Source organism: Clinocottus analis, unplaced genomic scaffold (genome assembly GCF_023055335.1).
Source record: "Clinocottus analis isolate CAN_PGR_092001 unplaced genomic scaffold, fCliAna1.0.p SCAF_2, whole genome shotgun sequence".
In the NCBI taxonomy this organism is placed as follows: domain Eukaryota; kingdom Metazoa; phylum Chordata; class Actinopteri; order Perciformes; family Cottidae; genus Clinocottus; species Clinocottus analis.
In genome coordinates this window covers 9,168,475-9,186,833 of record NW_027175931.1, presented here as the reverse complement: position 1 = coordinate 9,186,833, position 18,359 = coordinate 9,168,475, and the positions used below count along the sequence as shown (strand labels likewise).

The following is an 18,359-nucleotide window of genomic DNA, read 5'->3' as shown; positions in this document are numbered from 1 at the left end:
GGAAAAAAGAGAGAAGGAGACTGCTGCTTTGGTAATGTGTCATAAGAGGTAGACTGATTTCTGTGCAAGCAGTAAACAAAGATGAAAGCAAAGAGAGAGTTTAATGTTGTCTCGAGAGATGGTGGGTGTATTAACGATGACACACACACAAACATATTTACAGATAAGCATGCACATACATTACCACACCTATGCAAGATATCCACAGAGAAAAGAAGCACACATACTGACTTTTGACTGACAGCGAATTTGTCAGGAGCAGAGAGTTATGGTATTATGCCTGAGGCTGCTCACCTAATCCAACTGAAACCAAGCCTATTAAAATGCTATCAAACCCTTTTTAATCAAAGACTAATCTCATCTAATTAATCAAACCGGCTTTCATAATATCCAACACCCTCCTGCCATGAAATGGTTTATAAAGATCATAAAACATAATAAAAGATGATAACGTGATTTGGATTGAATTCCTCATTCAGGAAATGGATTCATATAGAAAAGAAGTATAATTTAATCAAATATGATTTTAGACATGTTATGAAAAGGATAAAATGAGCAACATAATCCTTCTGACACAGATTTGGAAGGAGCAATCTTCAATCTGGGAAATTGAATATATTAAAAAAAAAAATCTATATCTATATCTTACTCAGAAGAAAGCAGGCAGAGGATGAAAATGAATCTTACAATGGAAACTGAACCGTAGAAAAAAAAAATACAAATGGAAGCTGGAGTTCTAAATGAATCCTCTGTCTCTTCAGTAAACAAAGAGCTGGAAATAGAATCATTTACCTCAATTGTGGTTATTCAAACTTGTGAACATGGTAATTAGTTATGCTAAACATTAACATGCTGTCATATATATTTTGAGCATGATAGCATGCAGTACATGTTTCCTGTTCCAAAATCCAGACTGTGAATTTCTAGTTGCATTTTTTGGGGTATGTGCATGTCCATTTCTGTGTGCATAAACCACATTTAAAATTGATATTGAACATTAATTCACACATGGGAATTAATAAAGCTAAATATCAAATAATAATACATATTGAGAAACAAAAACACACATTTTAAAACAAACAAAAACACCCCGAGCATTGCATTATTACATTTCTTACAAACTATTATACAGTCATCAGTATAATACTTCTTAAAAAAAGATTTAATCAACTACAGAATCATCATCATTTTCATCTTTATCACCATCATCATTAATTACAAACATTAGCCCCATTCTGTTCAATGGCAGAACATATAAAACAATTTCCCCTAAAATATCATTATCAAGGATATTAGAATTTCCCTGGGAGCTCATGGACTCAGTATGAATCATAATGTTAATGAACAGCAAACAGTTTAAGTAAAATGTCTCGAATCAGGGAAATGTTGAGAAGGTATGACGATGCAAGCTAAAGAAAATAATAAAGAAAAAGACTATATAATACCAATGTTATTAATAGTTGTAGCCTACTTACTTATATTGACATTTACAGTTTTCACAATCATTTTGCTTCAATATTTAAGCTTCAACTTCAATATGTGTTGCTTTGCATCATACACTTCATGGTTTCTAGGCTGGTGTGATATTAAGTGCCGAGAGATTAAAAAAAATATTGAGAAAAATTTGACATGGAAGTTTGTGAGGAATAGTTGTAAAAGAAAACATTTGGTGGATGATTCTGTATTGCCTGTTTGTTGCATGCAAAATAAGTTTCAATGAGGGAATATTTAGCTCAGTTGTTTTCAAGTAATTAAAACAATTATGATAATGCTGTAACCAGATGACATGATTGTATTTATTAAAGGCTGTAGTACTTGGCTGAAATGTTTCAATACATTGAAAAACAAATTCAAGAATCTGAACCAACAAAATAGAAACTTTGGGCCAAATTGTCCAGAGATTATTATTATTATCTATCTCATCCAATGGACATAACAAAGGATGAGCTTTTTATACAGTATTCTTATTCATTGTTCATTAATTCAGTGTTTCTCATTCAGAGCAATTTGATATTTTGAGAAATATGTTTGTTTGCTTTCTTGTTGAGAGTTAGATGAGAAAATTGATGCCTATATCTATCTTTGAAATATGAAGCTACAGCCATAAGAAGGTCTGCTTAGCTTAGCACAGCGGCCATCTTGTCGACGCTGTGAGGTTGCAGGGAACTGGTGGATGCTTTAGAAAGTCACTGCTCCAAGCCAAAAAACACCCACGTTTTAATGTTTTACTCCTTCGATTAAATTAGATGTTATAAGACATGAGACATCATAATTAGTGCATTTGACTTTTTTGCGTTTAGATAGAGCAAAGCTAACTGTTTCCCACTTTTTCCCAGTCTTTATGATAAGCTAAGTTAACTGGCCGCTAGGGACATGTCAAATGGATAGACAAGAGAATGGTATTAATCTTGTTATTGAACTCTCTGAATAAAACTAAAGACGTGTGATTTTCAAAACATTTAACTACGCCTTTAATATATTTATTTATACAAAGTGTCACACATCAGAAGATTGTATCATTAATGACCCCATTCCCTCCCTTGAGAAATGTAAGAAGGCTATTTTGCTTTATTGGTTGTCTTAAATCATTGAATCTCAAGGGGAACCACATACTTAATGTGTGCTAACAAGGAGTATGCTCCATCAATGCTCCATCGAATCGGTTAGAAGATCAAATGTTTGAAGTCAGATCAGGCTACTTCATTTTGTATCATGCCAACACATACACACATACACAGACACAGACAGATGCAAACAAACCAGTGGGAGCTCTGCCAAAGGTGGCCCTGTTTCACTTTAAAGCCTCCTCAAGGTTCGTTATCAGTTTCCCCCAGATGCCTTTGTCTTGGTGTGAAGGTAATAATGCCAATGCTGATCAGGTGGTTGAACGGAAAATAAAGGGAGAGCATGGATATAGGGTTGGAGAGAGGGATGTGGGATGTGTTGGCTGCATGAAACTACAGAAGAAAGATAAAGCAGCAGATCAGAATACAAACGGAGAATAGCTACAGTGAGAGAAGAGTAGATAAATTGGTACAGAAAAAGGGAGTGTGGAGGAGAGATAGAGGGACAGGAATATGGCAACGTGAAAAATGTGGAGGAAAAGAGGAGGAAAGCAAGACAGAAGAAAGATTGAGAAGACAGACATAAAATGGAAAAATGGTGGGGAAAAAGAGGGAGAACAGCTTTGTAGAAGCAAATGGTTGGAGCTGATAAGACATGAAACGCTTCACACTGGAGCCAAAAAGGCAGACAGGACTTGCTATGTAAGCCAGTTAGCCAACCAGCGAAAAAAGACAGGCACCCGACTGGACTGTCACCTAACTGTACAGTCATTGATTCAGGCCGCCATCTGTACACTCAATCAGTTCAGCATTTAAAGAGCCAGACTTTTGCCAGATGTAAAAAGTTATCCAACCTCCGAGACTTTAAATAAGCTTCCAAGTCATCGTTTCAGATTGCCAAAGAAGTAAGTAGTCAATTGGTCAATCAGTTCATTCATTGATTGAATACTACAATGATTGTACACCATCATCTATCCAGTCACATATTTGGCCGGGGAGCCAGTGTGATTATATTCTAGCAATTCTACCATAGAAAGAGGAAGACAGTGCAGCAGTCAGTCGAGCAGCAAAGAAATGACAGTCAGTCAGCATCCAGACTGTTCGTCACAATGCCAATCGTCTGTCTCCAGACGACCTGCCAGTTAAAAATGTGTCAGCCAGACATGAAGACTGGGAGTTGTATAAATCAGCCCACCAGGTAACTAACCAGCCTGCGAAGACAAGCCTTGTTGTCTGTCTAGCTAATAATTCAACAACCACCCACCACTCGTTCGGTCCATCAGCCAGTCAACAGCATCCACAACACTTATTTAAAACACTACTTTGGTTGAACATATTTTTCAAAAGCCAATATTTTCAGAAGTTTTGGTATTTTGTCATCTGTTTACGTAATTTGACGTACTTTATACTATCACATAAATAATGTACTCCCTAATGACAATTTCCCATCTTAAGTTCTATGTTCTGCATCCTATTAATGAGCCTTGTGGTAAATGAACGTTGATGTGTCTTTATAAACACACTTTTGGAGCACAATTTAACAGTGAGTGGACTCTACAGTATGTGCCACACATTGTAGTAAAATTTCATCCGTCATAAGACATATATTTAAAGCCACATGTAATCAATTAGAAGTCAGAATAACTATTATATTGTGATTTTTTTTTTTTTGCAATGCTAGTGTGAGACAGTTAAAACAAGTATATTGGCTGCATTACAATGCCAGGTGTGGGGATTTCATGTGCTCCAGTCCTGCATGTTCATTTTTTTTACATTCAGGTGGTGTAGAGCTCTCACTGGAACTGGAATACAGTGGAGGAAAGTTGGCTGAGTAAGCATGACTGAGTAGTTTTACAGAGTGACGAAGCAGAAAGATTAAGATTGAGGGAGACTAGTATCCCAAGGTGAGGGCAGCAAACTGCAAGACTGACACAAAGATCTGTCCATGTATCTGTCGCCTCCAAAAACAAAAGTATATAGAGGAATAGAACAAATGATATGTTTTTGGTGAGGTTTTCCTGCAGCTTGCCTGTAGTGTCGCAGAGATGGTGGTGATTGTTGTGTCCTCAAAAGGAGTGAAACAAATCTGAATCAACAGGGATGTCTGATGGTCTGGTGATTTTGTGTAGCCAAGTGTCAAATCTTGACAGCAGCCACACCATCCATCCAACTGTAGCTATTGTCATGAGGAGCACAGCGAGCAAGGCATTCAGGTTCAAAACATGGTGGCCGTGAATCCCCTGCTCCTCTGTCCCTCTTTCCCATTACTTCTGTTTTAATGCAGAATTTATTTTGAACCCTCCACCCCCACCTTTCAAACAAAATACACATTAAGTCAATAGCCACCATGACAAACCAAAAATAGAGCACACTGAGTCTTCGCAGAGCACAGAGACACTCAGTCTATCGGTCTGTCTGTCCTCTGTCTTTCCCGAGGGTTTGCGACTCAGGTGAGTCTGTGTGTCTGTCTGTCGCTCTGTCTGAAGACCCGGCATCAGTGTCGCAGCAGAGGTTTCCTCATCATCAGAGGCTGCAAAGAGGAGGAGGTGACTGAGCTAAGGTTAGCCAATGCCTGCTGAGGTCACCATCCACAGAGAAATATGCAGGTGGGGTAGGCATGGGGGTAAAAACAAGGGGTATGGGGTTTGATGAGACGAGTAGAGTTACAGAAAGATTGCAAGACACAGTTAGAGAAAGGGGGGGACAAAGAGAATATAGTGAGGTTGGAAACAATCATATGACAGAGAGACACGGGCGGGATGACATAGGGAGGGAATAGACCTCAAAAAGACACATGCAGTCATTTCAATCTCTAGTTTGCATACAAAATGAATGCAATTCGATATGTGTCATATATTCTAACAGTAATGGTATATTAACATAATATACACATATTTATTGTCACAGGAAAAAAACTTGCCCCTCATTTATTTTGTGTTGATGTATTTTTATTTGCTTGTGTAGCTTCCACTTGTCTTGGGCCTGACTTAAGGCCCCACACACTGCAGGTTAACACATTGCCAGTTGAAGTGTGCATGTCTGAAGGCATGACTGTCACTGGGGACATTTAGTCCAGCTGAATTCCTTTTTCTGAATTCTTTCCTGCAGCATGTTTTTTTCTTGCTCTGTGCAGACCTGACTGGCCAGTTCTACTCCTGGCCACTGGGTGTAGACTTTCACCCTGTTATCAAGTCTTTGAACATTTAAAGGTATTTGTATCGCAAGCACTACAGTGCAACTATAGATATTTTGGTCATACTTAGGAGTTTGCTGGATGAAGCAAAGTGGCTTGAGACAAAGTGCTGAATTGCCAAGCTCAAGCATCTGTGGCTTGTTTTATTTCAGGGCTGAAATTAGTCTTTTGAGTTGCTTTCACTTGCATCATTTTGCATGCCCAATTGAATTAGACTGATTGCATTTACAGGAAGGGGATGGCCACCATAAAAAGGCTGCAGATGGGTGAAGTGAAATCAAATGTAAGCAGAGGATGTGCACAAATCCAGCGATTAGCCATCCTTTATCTGTGTTTGTGTAAGAAAGAGGAGTAATTATACTGGGCTGCAGACTGGTGTCTATGAGAAAGCCATTTGAGGAGTCTGGACTGAGGTCACTTCTAAATGGTGATGTGAGGTCAGTTTTAGATTTGCCTACTAATGAGACATTAATGTAATCTTCCAGCTGGATAAGTGCCACTCCTTCCTGGCTGAGCTCTGTGAGCTCTCTTCAACTCAAACAGCTCATTCTGCTTCGACCTGTTTTTTCTTTGATAATAAAAAAAAAACTCTGCAACATTGCATCCACACGTTTTACTTCATCCCCTGGCTTTCTAGACTGTCAATCATCTTAAAATGCAAATCAGCAAGCAACCGTTTTTTTTTTTTTTTTTGGCAAACACCGTAGTACAAAAGCAAAGCCATGCCTGTAAGACATTGGTCATTGTTTAACCACATTCATGCTGGGCACCCTATGTTGCTTTTTTAATTCCTATTCAGCACATCTAATATTGGCTATTAATCACCTGCTGTGCACCTTATTTGACATTTGCATTTGCACTAATCCCGCTTTATCGTAAATGTCAACCCTTTCCATGAAGCACACGTGAGCTGGGAAATCAGGTGATTCCAAGATTTTGTCGGAATTAAGTGGAATTGAAAAAACTGTTGTGTGTTAAAGGACAACATCAAAAAAATCTCAAAGAAACACCCACATTACGCAGAAATGAAAGCAGTCTGATGATACATTACCATGATGGTTGTCACGACTACTGTGCGGTTCTCCATCGATGTGCTGTCATTGGACAAAGTGTTTTCACTCTGAACCAACACGAGTTTATCAATGTCGTTCCAGTAGCCAATCTGAGAGAAACAGAGTGAAAGAGAGAAATATATTTTTATATATATATATAAAAAAAATGAAACCCGATGTGATAAGAAGAGAAAGACATGAAAAGAAATGAGTCAACAGGATGAGTGCGCTCCAGCAGATTTCCCATTGGAACTGTAGAAGATATTGAGAGATATTGAGTGTGAGGCAGGAACTTTCAAATGAACACACATCGCTGTCAAAGGAACAATTGAGAAGCTGGAACATGATGTGATTTCTTTGTTATAGGCACTAGATGTATGTTTCTTTTCCAGTCAGAGAGAAAGTATGAGTAGTAGGCACCTAAGTCTTGTCCTCCTACTTTGTTTTGCTGTTAGAAATAAGGGTCATGTTTAAACTTTCCTTTTTTATGTCACAGGAGAGGTTTATGTACCACCAGGTTTCATGGGAACTGCTCCTTAATATTCACTATAAAAAGCTATTAAAACTCAAGCAGTGAATACAGTTGAAACAATTAACAATCATAATGGATATATATATATATATATATATATATATATATATATATATATATATATATATATATATATATATATATATATATGTGTGTGATCAAAGTGTTGTTTATATTATTGTTTCAGCCATGAGGACAGCCTACCTTGCGTGGTCCGTTGTTCTTTAATTCAAACACATCCATGGTGTAGTTGACCCTCCGACCGTAGTGATCAAACTGAATGTTTCCAGTCAGGCCCTGAATACGCACCTGTATTCATAACAACAATGATAGTAAGGACGGGAGAGAAATAAAAACAGAACAGTTAAAGTTATAATCCTTAAGATTTGAGTCTAGGCGATTTGGAAACAGCCGTAGTTACTGGTTGTAACATTCTGAGGGCAGAACAAACTCCTTGAGCAACATCCATGTATAGTGCAGCCAAACACTAATAGCAAGCAGTAAGGTTCATATCTATGAGAAAATATTACAACGCTGGATTGTATGCATGCATAATTTCCTGTCCATCCCTTGTGCTTAGCTTGGCAAACTGAACCCAGTGTGGGAATGGAGCACAGCCCCACTAAAAATGAAAACTGCAATATCGAGAGTTACTTATCGAATGGTGATCGCTGAAAACATGGTGACCATGAGTAGTTTCCAAAAGGAGGTTTGATTTTATGAAATATTTAAGTATTCTAACTTAATCATTTGTTTCGTCAAAGATTTTTTTCCCTCCAAAAATAATAGGAACAGTCTGATAACAAAAATTATGTTCCGACAAGGTTAACAAGTATTTTAGAGTGAAGACTTGATTTTCAATTTAAGGGTAGAATTAGTACTGGGTTAAGGTGAGGGTAAGGTGACACATACTCAATAGTGCTTCTCATCAATGTGAGGTTACCTGAGTGAATGGAGGTCATTACAATGTCCCCACAAGAATAGCAGTTCAAGTTTGTGTGTTAATTGTGTGTGGATTCTGACAGGTAATCCATCAAAGTCCCAAAGATGATTTAAAACACATACATGTCAGCATGGATTTCTTTGGCTTTTGTGCATGTTTGTGAACATCTAAGCGTTTTGCAACCTGCCTACACTAAACTGTCCAACATCCAACGTGTGCCAACCTGTTTGAGGGCACGCTCCATATCTATCCCTTGATTCCAGGGAGCCGCTGGATTGGCCAGGCAGTCACCGGCGTTGCCACGGCGACTGATATCAATTTTCTGACGGCGAAGGGTGCGGAAGGCCTCGGACATCACAAGGACGCCATCATACGTTAGAGATGAGGTATACTGAAGGATGGAAGACAAACGGAAGAGAAGATAGATGTTAACATTGTAGCAAGTTTTAAACGAATAAATTGCTTTGCAGATCAATACCCTCTTACAATACCTCGTACAGTTGATTCTCGAGCATTAAAATGTTTTTTGGAACAAACGTAATGAGATCCTGAATCTAGGGCTAAGAAATGTCCAAGAGGTTATTTTTTTAAACAAAAAAAGCTGATGTGGACCGACATAGAAGTTAAAATTAAAGACTGAACTTCAGTACTTAGTGTTTCTGTTGTTTCTAGAGTTTTAGACAACATTCATAAATTCTATAAATGACAAAATCATGAATATTGGCCCGGTTTGTTTTTACACACATTTATGATTTCGACAAGATCATAAAACATTTACTTTAGATTTAGCTTTTACCACTAATGCGATCAGAATGTTGCTAGTAGGTGATAAAGTGGGCCTATAAAGCAATACAATAACAATCCAATATTCCAGTCCAATCACTTCAATGTATTTCTGATGTTCAGCTGCATAACATTTTTTTTTTGTGTTTCAGTGATGAACTCTATGAGTTTAGATACACAACATACAGTGTTTGAGTGGCTGCTTTCTATGATTCACAAAGTGAAATGCACTAATGTTGGCCTATGTGATTCATTCCTAAAATGAAAACTGATCCAAGACAACAACAGTATCACTGCATCAGACCATGTTAAATCCATATCACCAACCTTTCCACCATGCAAACATGCTGACCTGGGTCTATCGCGACAACTTTAACACAATTAACATTAGTGCACATTAATCAGCACCACTGTAAATATAATGTCGCTGTGAAAGTAATGTCACTTTAAATGTGCCTGTTTTAGACAGGCTGATAGTTTTCAAATACAGTCAATGGGCCATTGTAATGATTTAAAATGTCATTACATAATATTATTAATCTGATAGTTAAAATCCATTTTGTTAGGAAATTCTCTTGGAGGTTCCCACGATTTATGTTTGTGGTTTCATTGTATTCTAAAATACGCCCTTAAGAAGTGAGCTGGAGTAAATTACAAAAACAGAATGATTTAAAGGAAACGTTTCAGTGAATAAGGAAAGGTGAAAAGAGTAAGAGACACTATTATCTCTTCTCTGATGGAACTCTTGAAAGTGGTGGAGATTTTGACAGATTGTTTGACAAATTCATTTTAGGTAACGCACAGCAGAGGACATCACCACACACCCAGCAGCAACAAACCCACCCAGCCAAAACACAGGCGCACACAGCGCCACTCAGACAGAGGCAGTCAAACACACAGCGGGCTGCCTTCACAGCGCGGCGGAGTGGGGAGACGAAGATGGGAGGAAAGAGGGACGTCAGCTTGAGAGCTTCAGCCGATGCTCTCCAAGCCTCTGCAGGTAGTTTATTCTCTTACTAACATCCCTTGATTTGCATCCCACAAGGCACGGGAGGCTGCACAACCATGTCATCCTCCTTTCATCTCTCCCCTTTGAAACTAAAGAAGCCTTTAGGCGTTCAACTGACATATGATGACGATAGACTCCAAACCAAGGAGGGAAATAACAACAAAACTCAGCCAGCTAGCGTTCTCTTTTTTTTTTGTTTCTCTCACAAGTGAGACAGAAACACCTTTGGGACACATTCAAAACAGTATTGTTTAAAAAAAAACAACTTCTAAGTCTGGAAAAAATGTGTAAAACCTCCAAGTTCAGGTTTACCAAGACGAAATAGAAAAAACTAAACAAGCATTCTCAAATAGCCGTCTGCTACATTTGACTTCTACAACAACCCATCCTCAGCACTGAGGAGCAGTGGAGCATCTTAAGGTTCAGTGTCTCCCTTAAAGACATTTCAACAAATCTGCTCCAAACCACCAACTTGTTGGAAAAGGACAACCAGCTCCACCCACTGCATCGTTCACACAGAAGCTACAATAATGCTCATTAAAATAATATTGAGATATCACTGAACAATTATAACATTCTTCAACAAAATTCCAGGTGTACTTGAGCTCATTTAAAGACCGAGCAGCTAGTAATCACTGGGCTATGAGAATTTGATTGATGGCTAAAAGTAGTTAGCTCAAACTCTATTCTTCAGTATGAAAGGTACATGTATCCATAGTGCTTTTCACACGGCACGTTATTAGACTACTTGGCCTGAGGCTACGAGTTGGCCCAAGGCTAACCAAGCTCAGTTTTTACACCGCACCAATTAGCCTGGAGCAGTTTGGTAGCATCTGTTGCCACTTGAGGTATCTGGATTTGTGTTATTGTGTTAAATCATTAAAATGGATTTTTATTTGTTTGAAATTTCAGAGGTAAAATTACATTTTAGGAAGAGAACCTCTGAATGCACCGAGTCAAATATGTTCACAAAACTCTGAAAGATGAGAACACTTGCGGTTGTGTTTACCTATATGTTGTATATGTAAGCATGTTTACTGTGTGCATTTGATACAAACATTTACAGTAAGTTAAATCCTAATAACAAACCAGCTGGTGTGTCGACAAGTCGATTGATGCAGCTAACATCCACTAAGGAAAATTCATCAGGTAAATCTAAGAGCAATGATTAGACAGTTGACATTGGTCCCTGGGTGAAAAATGACAATCCAATAATGAAAGAACAAGGCCATCAACATAAAGTTACAACATTGTGTGCGTGTCCTCTAAGAGTGACTGCATGCGTGCGTGAGCCAAAGAGGAAGGGACAGATAGCTGCAACATGATGTCTTTTTAATATGGAGGTGGTAATATTTCCAGTTAATATCGGCACAAATCAAACACAATGTGCTGTGTGTCAGTACTCGGTCAAAAGACACGTGTCTACGTGTGTCTAATTCAACTGCTTTGGGGAAGGCGGATGAGTCAGGGACATACCACCACATCAAATTCCATTCTTAAAATATCTATCAGAAGCTTTTCCAAATATTCATCAGTTACTTTTAGAAAAATCTAAATAAATTCACCTTCACATTGGCATGAATTAGGACAGCAACACAACAAGTAAAAAAAAAAAAAGACTTTTAAAGTAGATTCGCTTGTTATTCCCTTCTTTCAAAATAGCGATCAATAACACTGTGAGCAAATGTTTGGGGTTTTAATTATAATTGAGGTGTTAACTGCCCGACAAATCAATCAGAGCCAAATTGCCTCTTGAAGCAACCATATGACCGCTTGCAAGCAATGCAGCATTTTAACTGAGTCCTGCGTATGCTCACTTCACATTAAATGCACCAGAGCAACAGGACATTACTTCCAGAGAACAACGAGGGCTCAGCGGCACGACCAATCTGTTTCAACCAAATATCCTTTGGTCTGAGCTGAAAACACATGCCCGTCAGAATGTTAGCGTATTGTTCACAAGCAAGCCAGTTTGTAACCAGGACCGACAAGTTATCATCACGTCACCTTTCTCTCCTCTGATCAACTCCATTTGTGTGTGAAGGGGAGTGAGAGAGACTAGCAGCACACTCATTTCATCGAAAAAGAGACATGGTTAGAGAGAGAAACAGTGAATGGAGAGGAGAAGGGATATATATAATATGAGAATGAGATACATTTCCAATACAAATGCATTTTGATACAGAAGCTCAGACAAGGTGAGGGAAAATCAAGGAAAAAATGAGAAAGATAACGTGAAGTTGACTGAGATTTAATGAGGAAATATCATGCATGGCAGACATGCGAAAGAAGTCTGAACATTAACCTTGACAGTGAATTATATAATCATAGAAGCATTCATGCATTCAATCATAGTAGGATCAGCCAAGTCACCTTTCTGACATCCTGAAGTCACACTCTGAATGGCTTAGAAGCTATACCAAATGCACTAAATTACACTCTGAATGGTTTCAATGCAACAGTGAAATTTAAGGTAAAAAGAGCAATTTTCACACCAATGCCACCGTCACTAAATGTATGCTTGTGTATGTATGTGTGCACTACAAAGATTTGTGTGAGCTGTAAAAATATTTCTGATGTATATGTAGATGTACTGACAATGTGTTATAGTGAAAAATACCTCCAGCTAAATGTCTGAACTAAAGGGATGTCCTGCAGTTTTGTTTTGTGAATAAAGTAAACAAGATAGAATAAGGACATTTTCACAACAAAACCCACTATTGCAACTATTTCAAATGATATTTGTCAGAGTTGGGGAATCTCTTTCCAATCCTTATATTTAAGGATTGGACAGGACCCTGTTATCACCTTAGGTGGGCTTTCAGATCCAGGGTACTCTCTCTGATCCAGTTTGTTCCAACGCTGCATCAGTTTAATAACAATCGGCCTGCTGAAGTCCACCAGCTGGAAACCAGTCACATTGGCTCCGCCATGCATGAAACGCTCCAGAGATATGTCCTTAAATCCCTGAGAGAGAAAAAAAGAGATATGGAAAGACAAAGTGAAATAATGGACAAGGCAGGTGTGCAGACTACAGGGTGTCTCAGGGGGGTCCAAAACTACTTGATTGACCCTCTCATAGCCTCACCAGCAAAATGCTGTGGTTCACTGTCCCTTACATCTCATCATGTCCAGCAGTCTGATTGTCATGGCTTGCAACCATGAACTATTGTTGACTTCATGTGAGTCTGTGTAAGACTTCAGCACTGTGTAACACTGGATTGCCAGGTAGGAGGCAGCGCCCACCCGCCCTATTGCCCCTAAGTATTTTTCACACTAGTGTAAAAGGACGACAAACTCCTCCGACACAGTGCAGTGACCTTTGCTGACAAATCATACTCCACATTCTCCATCAGTTCATCTGATTATTTGTATCTATTTATTATGGAGTGGCTTCTGCTGCTGTGAGTGTGACTTCATTCACAGTGACACTTCAAAGTAAAGTGGTCGTGGAGAGGGATCCATTTGGGAACAGACCAAAGACAAATGTAGAGTGTAAAAAAGCATGTGAGGGTTATCCCGGGTTGATGGATGCTAATTGCTAAAAGCCTATCTAACTTGACCTGAGCTCACTGGACCCTTTTTCACCCTCCCAGAGAGAACTGCTGTGGAATAGATTTCAGGGATTACGGTTGAAGCAATACTTCATTTACTGATGCGAGTCCTGGCAGCCACCTGCAGCTCTGACTTTGTTAAGGGAAAGACAAATGTATTAATTCTGAAGTAAAAGATAAAAACGACACCTTGGTAGGAATTTGTAAAGATCATTGCGAAACTCGGCAAATGTGGTGTGTTTTTCTGCTAATAACTTTGAATAAACTGAATGTCAAAGTGAGGGTTAATTAAACATGTCACCTATTGAAACAGTGATTATGTGTCATGGGTGATTAAACATTTTCAAGAACACGTTTTGATAACGGTTGTGTCTGTTTGCCAACTTATCTTAAATCAAATGAATGTTCCTCTTGTAGTCTAACAACACAAGACACCACATCAGCATTCTACAAAACATTTAGCAATATAAGACAGATGAAACGCATAAAATGCCATTACGAGTTCTTACCAGGTTTGCCATGATGTAATGGTAACCTTTTACATGTTTCCCCACACTTACAGCCTGGAAGGAAAAAAACAGAGAGAAAGAGAGAGAGAGAAACAATACATCAATGCTATCTATTGACAATGCATGTGGTGAGGCAGACCAGGGGGCGTACTGTAGGATTCTCAATTAACTTACAAGCCATTGAATGAACTAGCAAGAGAACATAATGTTGGTTTAATCAAGTTTTAGAGAGAAGGGCAGGGGAGTCATACTACCGATCAAGGAGACTCCCTACCATCTGTGGCTGTGGTTAAATTCTCGTACTGATTAAAAGCAGAGGGAGTGGTGAGCGTGTGAGGACTGCACTTGTCCTTGGTACCATGCTGTCTCAGCCTCTTGGGATGTTTAGCTTCAGCAATGTGTTATCTGTGAACATGTCAGCTTTAACGATGCATCCTATAAGAAGGACAACTTTACTTGTCTTTGGTAATAACTTTGATGAAAGGTGACTGAATCCACTCATCACCACAAGAGCCAACCTTTTTGAAAAATAATTGCAGTATGTTCACATTTCTTAGCAGATAAATGTATAAATGTGAATTGTATGTCCGCACTTAAATTGTGTTTTTTGCGTGTGCTGTATGCACATACAAAAAACACATCGTCAATGTTCAGCTTTCCCTACAACATTGACTTTTTCATCAATGAAGCCTGAAAAAGTCAGGCAACTAATACCACAAAACATAGTCTACGGTATCAATGCATGTTGCAATTGAACAGAAATGACTACTGATTGTTGGCCTGGTGTGGCCGTGTGAGATTAAATAGCTGGCAGTTTGGTACAGTGGTGGGGTTGAAAGTGTCATTCTGCTCAACAATGCAAACTGTTTTTGTTATTGTTACATCTGCACAGCGAGATGGAGGGAAATATCACACAATGTAAGATATTCAACAAAAGAGGAATAAGCATCCTCATATAAACATGGTGCCGAAACTTAACTAATAAATGGCTCACATTTTTTCCCTTCTATTTTTGTCACCCACACATATCAACAGCTAGGTAGTGACACATACAGATGCACACACACGTACACACACACACACACACACACACACACACACACACACACACACACACACACACACACACACTCACAGATTGCAGCTGGCAGGGGCAGTCAAACAGAGCAGTCTCTGTCTCAGAGCAGGGATGCCTGCCAACTTCAGCACCACAGAGCCCACTGTGTCGGGAGTGTGTGTTTGTGTCTGTATGCCTGTCTCTGTATATACTTGTGTGTGTATGTTAGTGTGAGTCTCTCCGTCTGTCTGTTCACTCGCCACAGAAGCCAATTAAGGAACTGACTTGCTGTTTTTCTGTCTGTGATGCTGCTACTAGTGTATGTTTGTGTGTGTGTGTGTGTGTGTGTGTGTGTATGTGCGTGTGTGTGTGAGTGTGTGTGTATGTGTGCGTGTGTGCATGTGTGTGTGTGTGTGTGTGTGTAGTTGTATGATAATGCATTTAATAGCTAGTGTGTATGTTTGCTTGTATTATGTGCTGGTTTGTATTTTTATAGATAAATGTTCATGTGTGTGTGTGTGTGTGTGTGTGTGTGTGTGTGTGTGCGTGTGCGTGTGCATGCGTGCGTGTGGGCGAGCGGGAGGGTAGACAGGATCAGATGTGATGCGATATGATGACACTGAAACCAGAGTCAAAGAGCACACGCGCGCACACACAAACACAGACACGCAAACGCACACACACACACCCACACACTGCGCCACCTGCCACAGCTCAACCATCAAGCAAGAAAGATGATATAATGAACATGGAGAAGTGAAAGGTGTCAGAGTGTGTGACATTATACGTGTGTGTGTGTGTGTGTGTGTGTGTGTGTGTGTGTTTCTTTTCAAAATCTGTATCCATGTGGACAGTATGGTGTGTTTGGGGAAGTCTCTTTTTTTCCTCCACATTATGAACTTCGGTGAAAAAATCTAATCTTGTTTTCACTCCAGATGTCAGAAAGAAAAAATAGGTTTGTTGCAACAAGCTGAGTGACAAAGAAAGACAGCAGTAACACAATGAGAACAAACAATATGGGATACTATAATTGGGAATATAATATCTTTTCTTTTGAATTGTTAAAAAGGTTCTGGTTTTAATTACTTGCAAAAAAAAAAGCGACGTAACTCTGTTGTCTGTGGTTTAAGGGAGTAATTCTGTATCATTGTGATGTGTTGGTACCTTATTATTAAGTGTTAAGGGCTGTTAAATCCAGGTCAGTGATATCATCTCTGGCCTGTCTGTACTAATCTCAGTGATAGTAACAGTACCACATAAAACTACAGTGCGGCCTCCATTAAAGCCATATCTCATGATCTAAAACGCTGCAGGGTCGTTCAGGTTCCAGATCAGTGTCAAATATCATCTTGTGCCTGCAGTCAACTAATAGTGACTTGTTTTTATCTTGTACTGTAGCTATGGACTGTGGTGTTTAGTAATGCACTATGTCCCTGACAGCAATACATAAATACCCATATAAAACAACTCTCTGGCATCTAAAAAGTTTAATTTACTGTTCAATTGTAAGTTAACTATTAATTAATCAACTTTTTTTTAATAAAATTTCCATCCTACTGATTCAATTTACAAAACATGATAAGCATTACAATTACTTTCAATAAAAGTGTCCCGCACTCGGTCCTGATTGCAATTAAAAGATACATGTTTTACAATTTAGATATAAAAATAGAGTTTGTTATTATAAAATGAATCTTATGCTAGTCCAAATATATATTTTGGGTTATGTCCCCCTGCTTTGGGGACTAACACATTCCACCTCTAAACATTTGGGGCAATACAAGTCTTGATCAGGATGAAATACCATTTGAGTGTCCTGAAGGTCAGGGGCAGGTAAAAGGTTCTGTGTTTGTGATTGTATTGTATGACATCAATCCCAACACGCAGTCCTGTTCCCTAAATTATCTCTGAGACGTTGTGGTTGTTGTATTTTGAAGAAAGTTTGTTGTCATTTCACTCCATGTATGTACTTGTGTAATGCTAAAAAACCCTGTTACTTCATGAAAAAAAGCCAAAAAAGCATGTAGAAAAAAATGGTCTGAGTTTGATTATTACATTGAAAAGTAATTGACCATTACATTGATGCAGTGCTGAAGAAAAGATAATCAAAGTAAGTTTAAATTTGAAAAGTTAGAACATACAAATGGCCGATTTAGTGGAGAAACACATTACCTGTTCCAGGATGCTCTGTAATCTTTCAGGCTCCAGGTCAATAACATATTTTCTCTCCTGACGTCGGTCGAGTTCTTCTAAGAGTTGGCGGTATGCTGCCTCATTGAAGCTCTCCACACAGATAGCACTCACCTGGGTTAAAATGTACACGGGAAAGGTGTATACGCATACAAACATCATGTCGGGATAAGGTCATGCATACAAACCAGAAGCAAATTGACAATTGCGTTTGAAGAATTAACAACACAAACATTGGTTCAGCTATGTGAATTAGTGATTGTGAATATTACGCAGCACTGTATGCATGTTGCATGAAATTGTTGGTGCGAGTGATTTTTGTTTTTCCAGGGAAGTATGTGTTTGTGCATGCTAACCTGCCATCCGTTTTCGCCCGCTCTCTCCATAATTGCCTGCAGTATTGCATAACCTAGACAACAGAGAGTAGGGGAAGGAAAAGAGAGAGAGAGATAGAGGATTAAAGCTTAAGATAGAAGTCGAAATGGGGATGTGGAGTAATTATGTTTTTCTTACTTTTTTTAAAACTGAAAGTTAAGGGAGGTAATCTTCCTCAAAACTGTTCTGTGATGTAATCCTGACATCAATCACAGTCATTTTGGGGAAATAGCTCTGCAGGGAAGTCTAAAGGGACGGGCAACTATTAGTGTTGCGACTTGACAACATTTACTTCTGGGGTTCGTGCTGGTTTTGTTGGAAAAGATTAAGCAAACCGGGCTTGGTTTTTCGGTTAGATCCTCCTTAAAATCTCGCGCACTCTTAAGAGTTTCTAGAGATAACAAACCTTTGCTTTAAACTGTTGCTTTTAATCTTCAATAGTGGGGGTTAAACACCCTGGGCAACGGTTCTCTTATGATCAGGACAAAGGGTCAAAAACAATCGTGTTGCAAGTGGCATGTCATTGACATTAAACTTCTCGCTGCCTCTTGTTAAGTTCTGAACTTTTATTCAAAAGAAACGCATCAGAGAACACGCT

The 18,359-nt window shown here is 38.9% G+C and overlaps 1 protein-coding gene across 5 annotated transcripts in view; it reads right to left on the bottom strand.

Annotated features, from left to right (window-relative positions):
- The window catches only part of gria4a (glutamate receptor, ionotropic, AMPA 4a), a 95,898-nt gene that overhangs the window by 36,840 nt on the left and 40,699 nt on the right, over positions 1-18,359 (bottom strand). For all 5 annotated transcript variants that reach the window (XM_068585596.1, XM_068585597.1, XM_068585598.1 and 2 more), the window contains exons 4-10: positions 17,743-17,795; positions 17,369-17,500; positions 14,140-14,193; positions 12,885-13,043; positions 8,508-8,675; positions 7,546-7,650; positions 6,809-6,919 (exon numbers count right to left, since the gene is read on the bottom strand). In XM_068585596.1, coding sequence (XP_068441697.1) covers positions 6,809-6,919; positions 7,546-7,650; positions 8,508-8,675; positions 12,885-13,043; positions 14,140-14,193; positions 17,369-17,500; positions 17,743-17,795 — 782 coding nt within the window. The remainder of the gene's footprint in view (positions 1-6,808; positions 6,920-7,545; positions 7,651-8,507; positions 8,676-12,884; positions 13,044-14,139; positions 14,194-17,368; positions 17,501-17,742; positions 17,796-18,359) is intronic.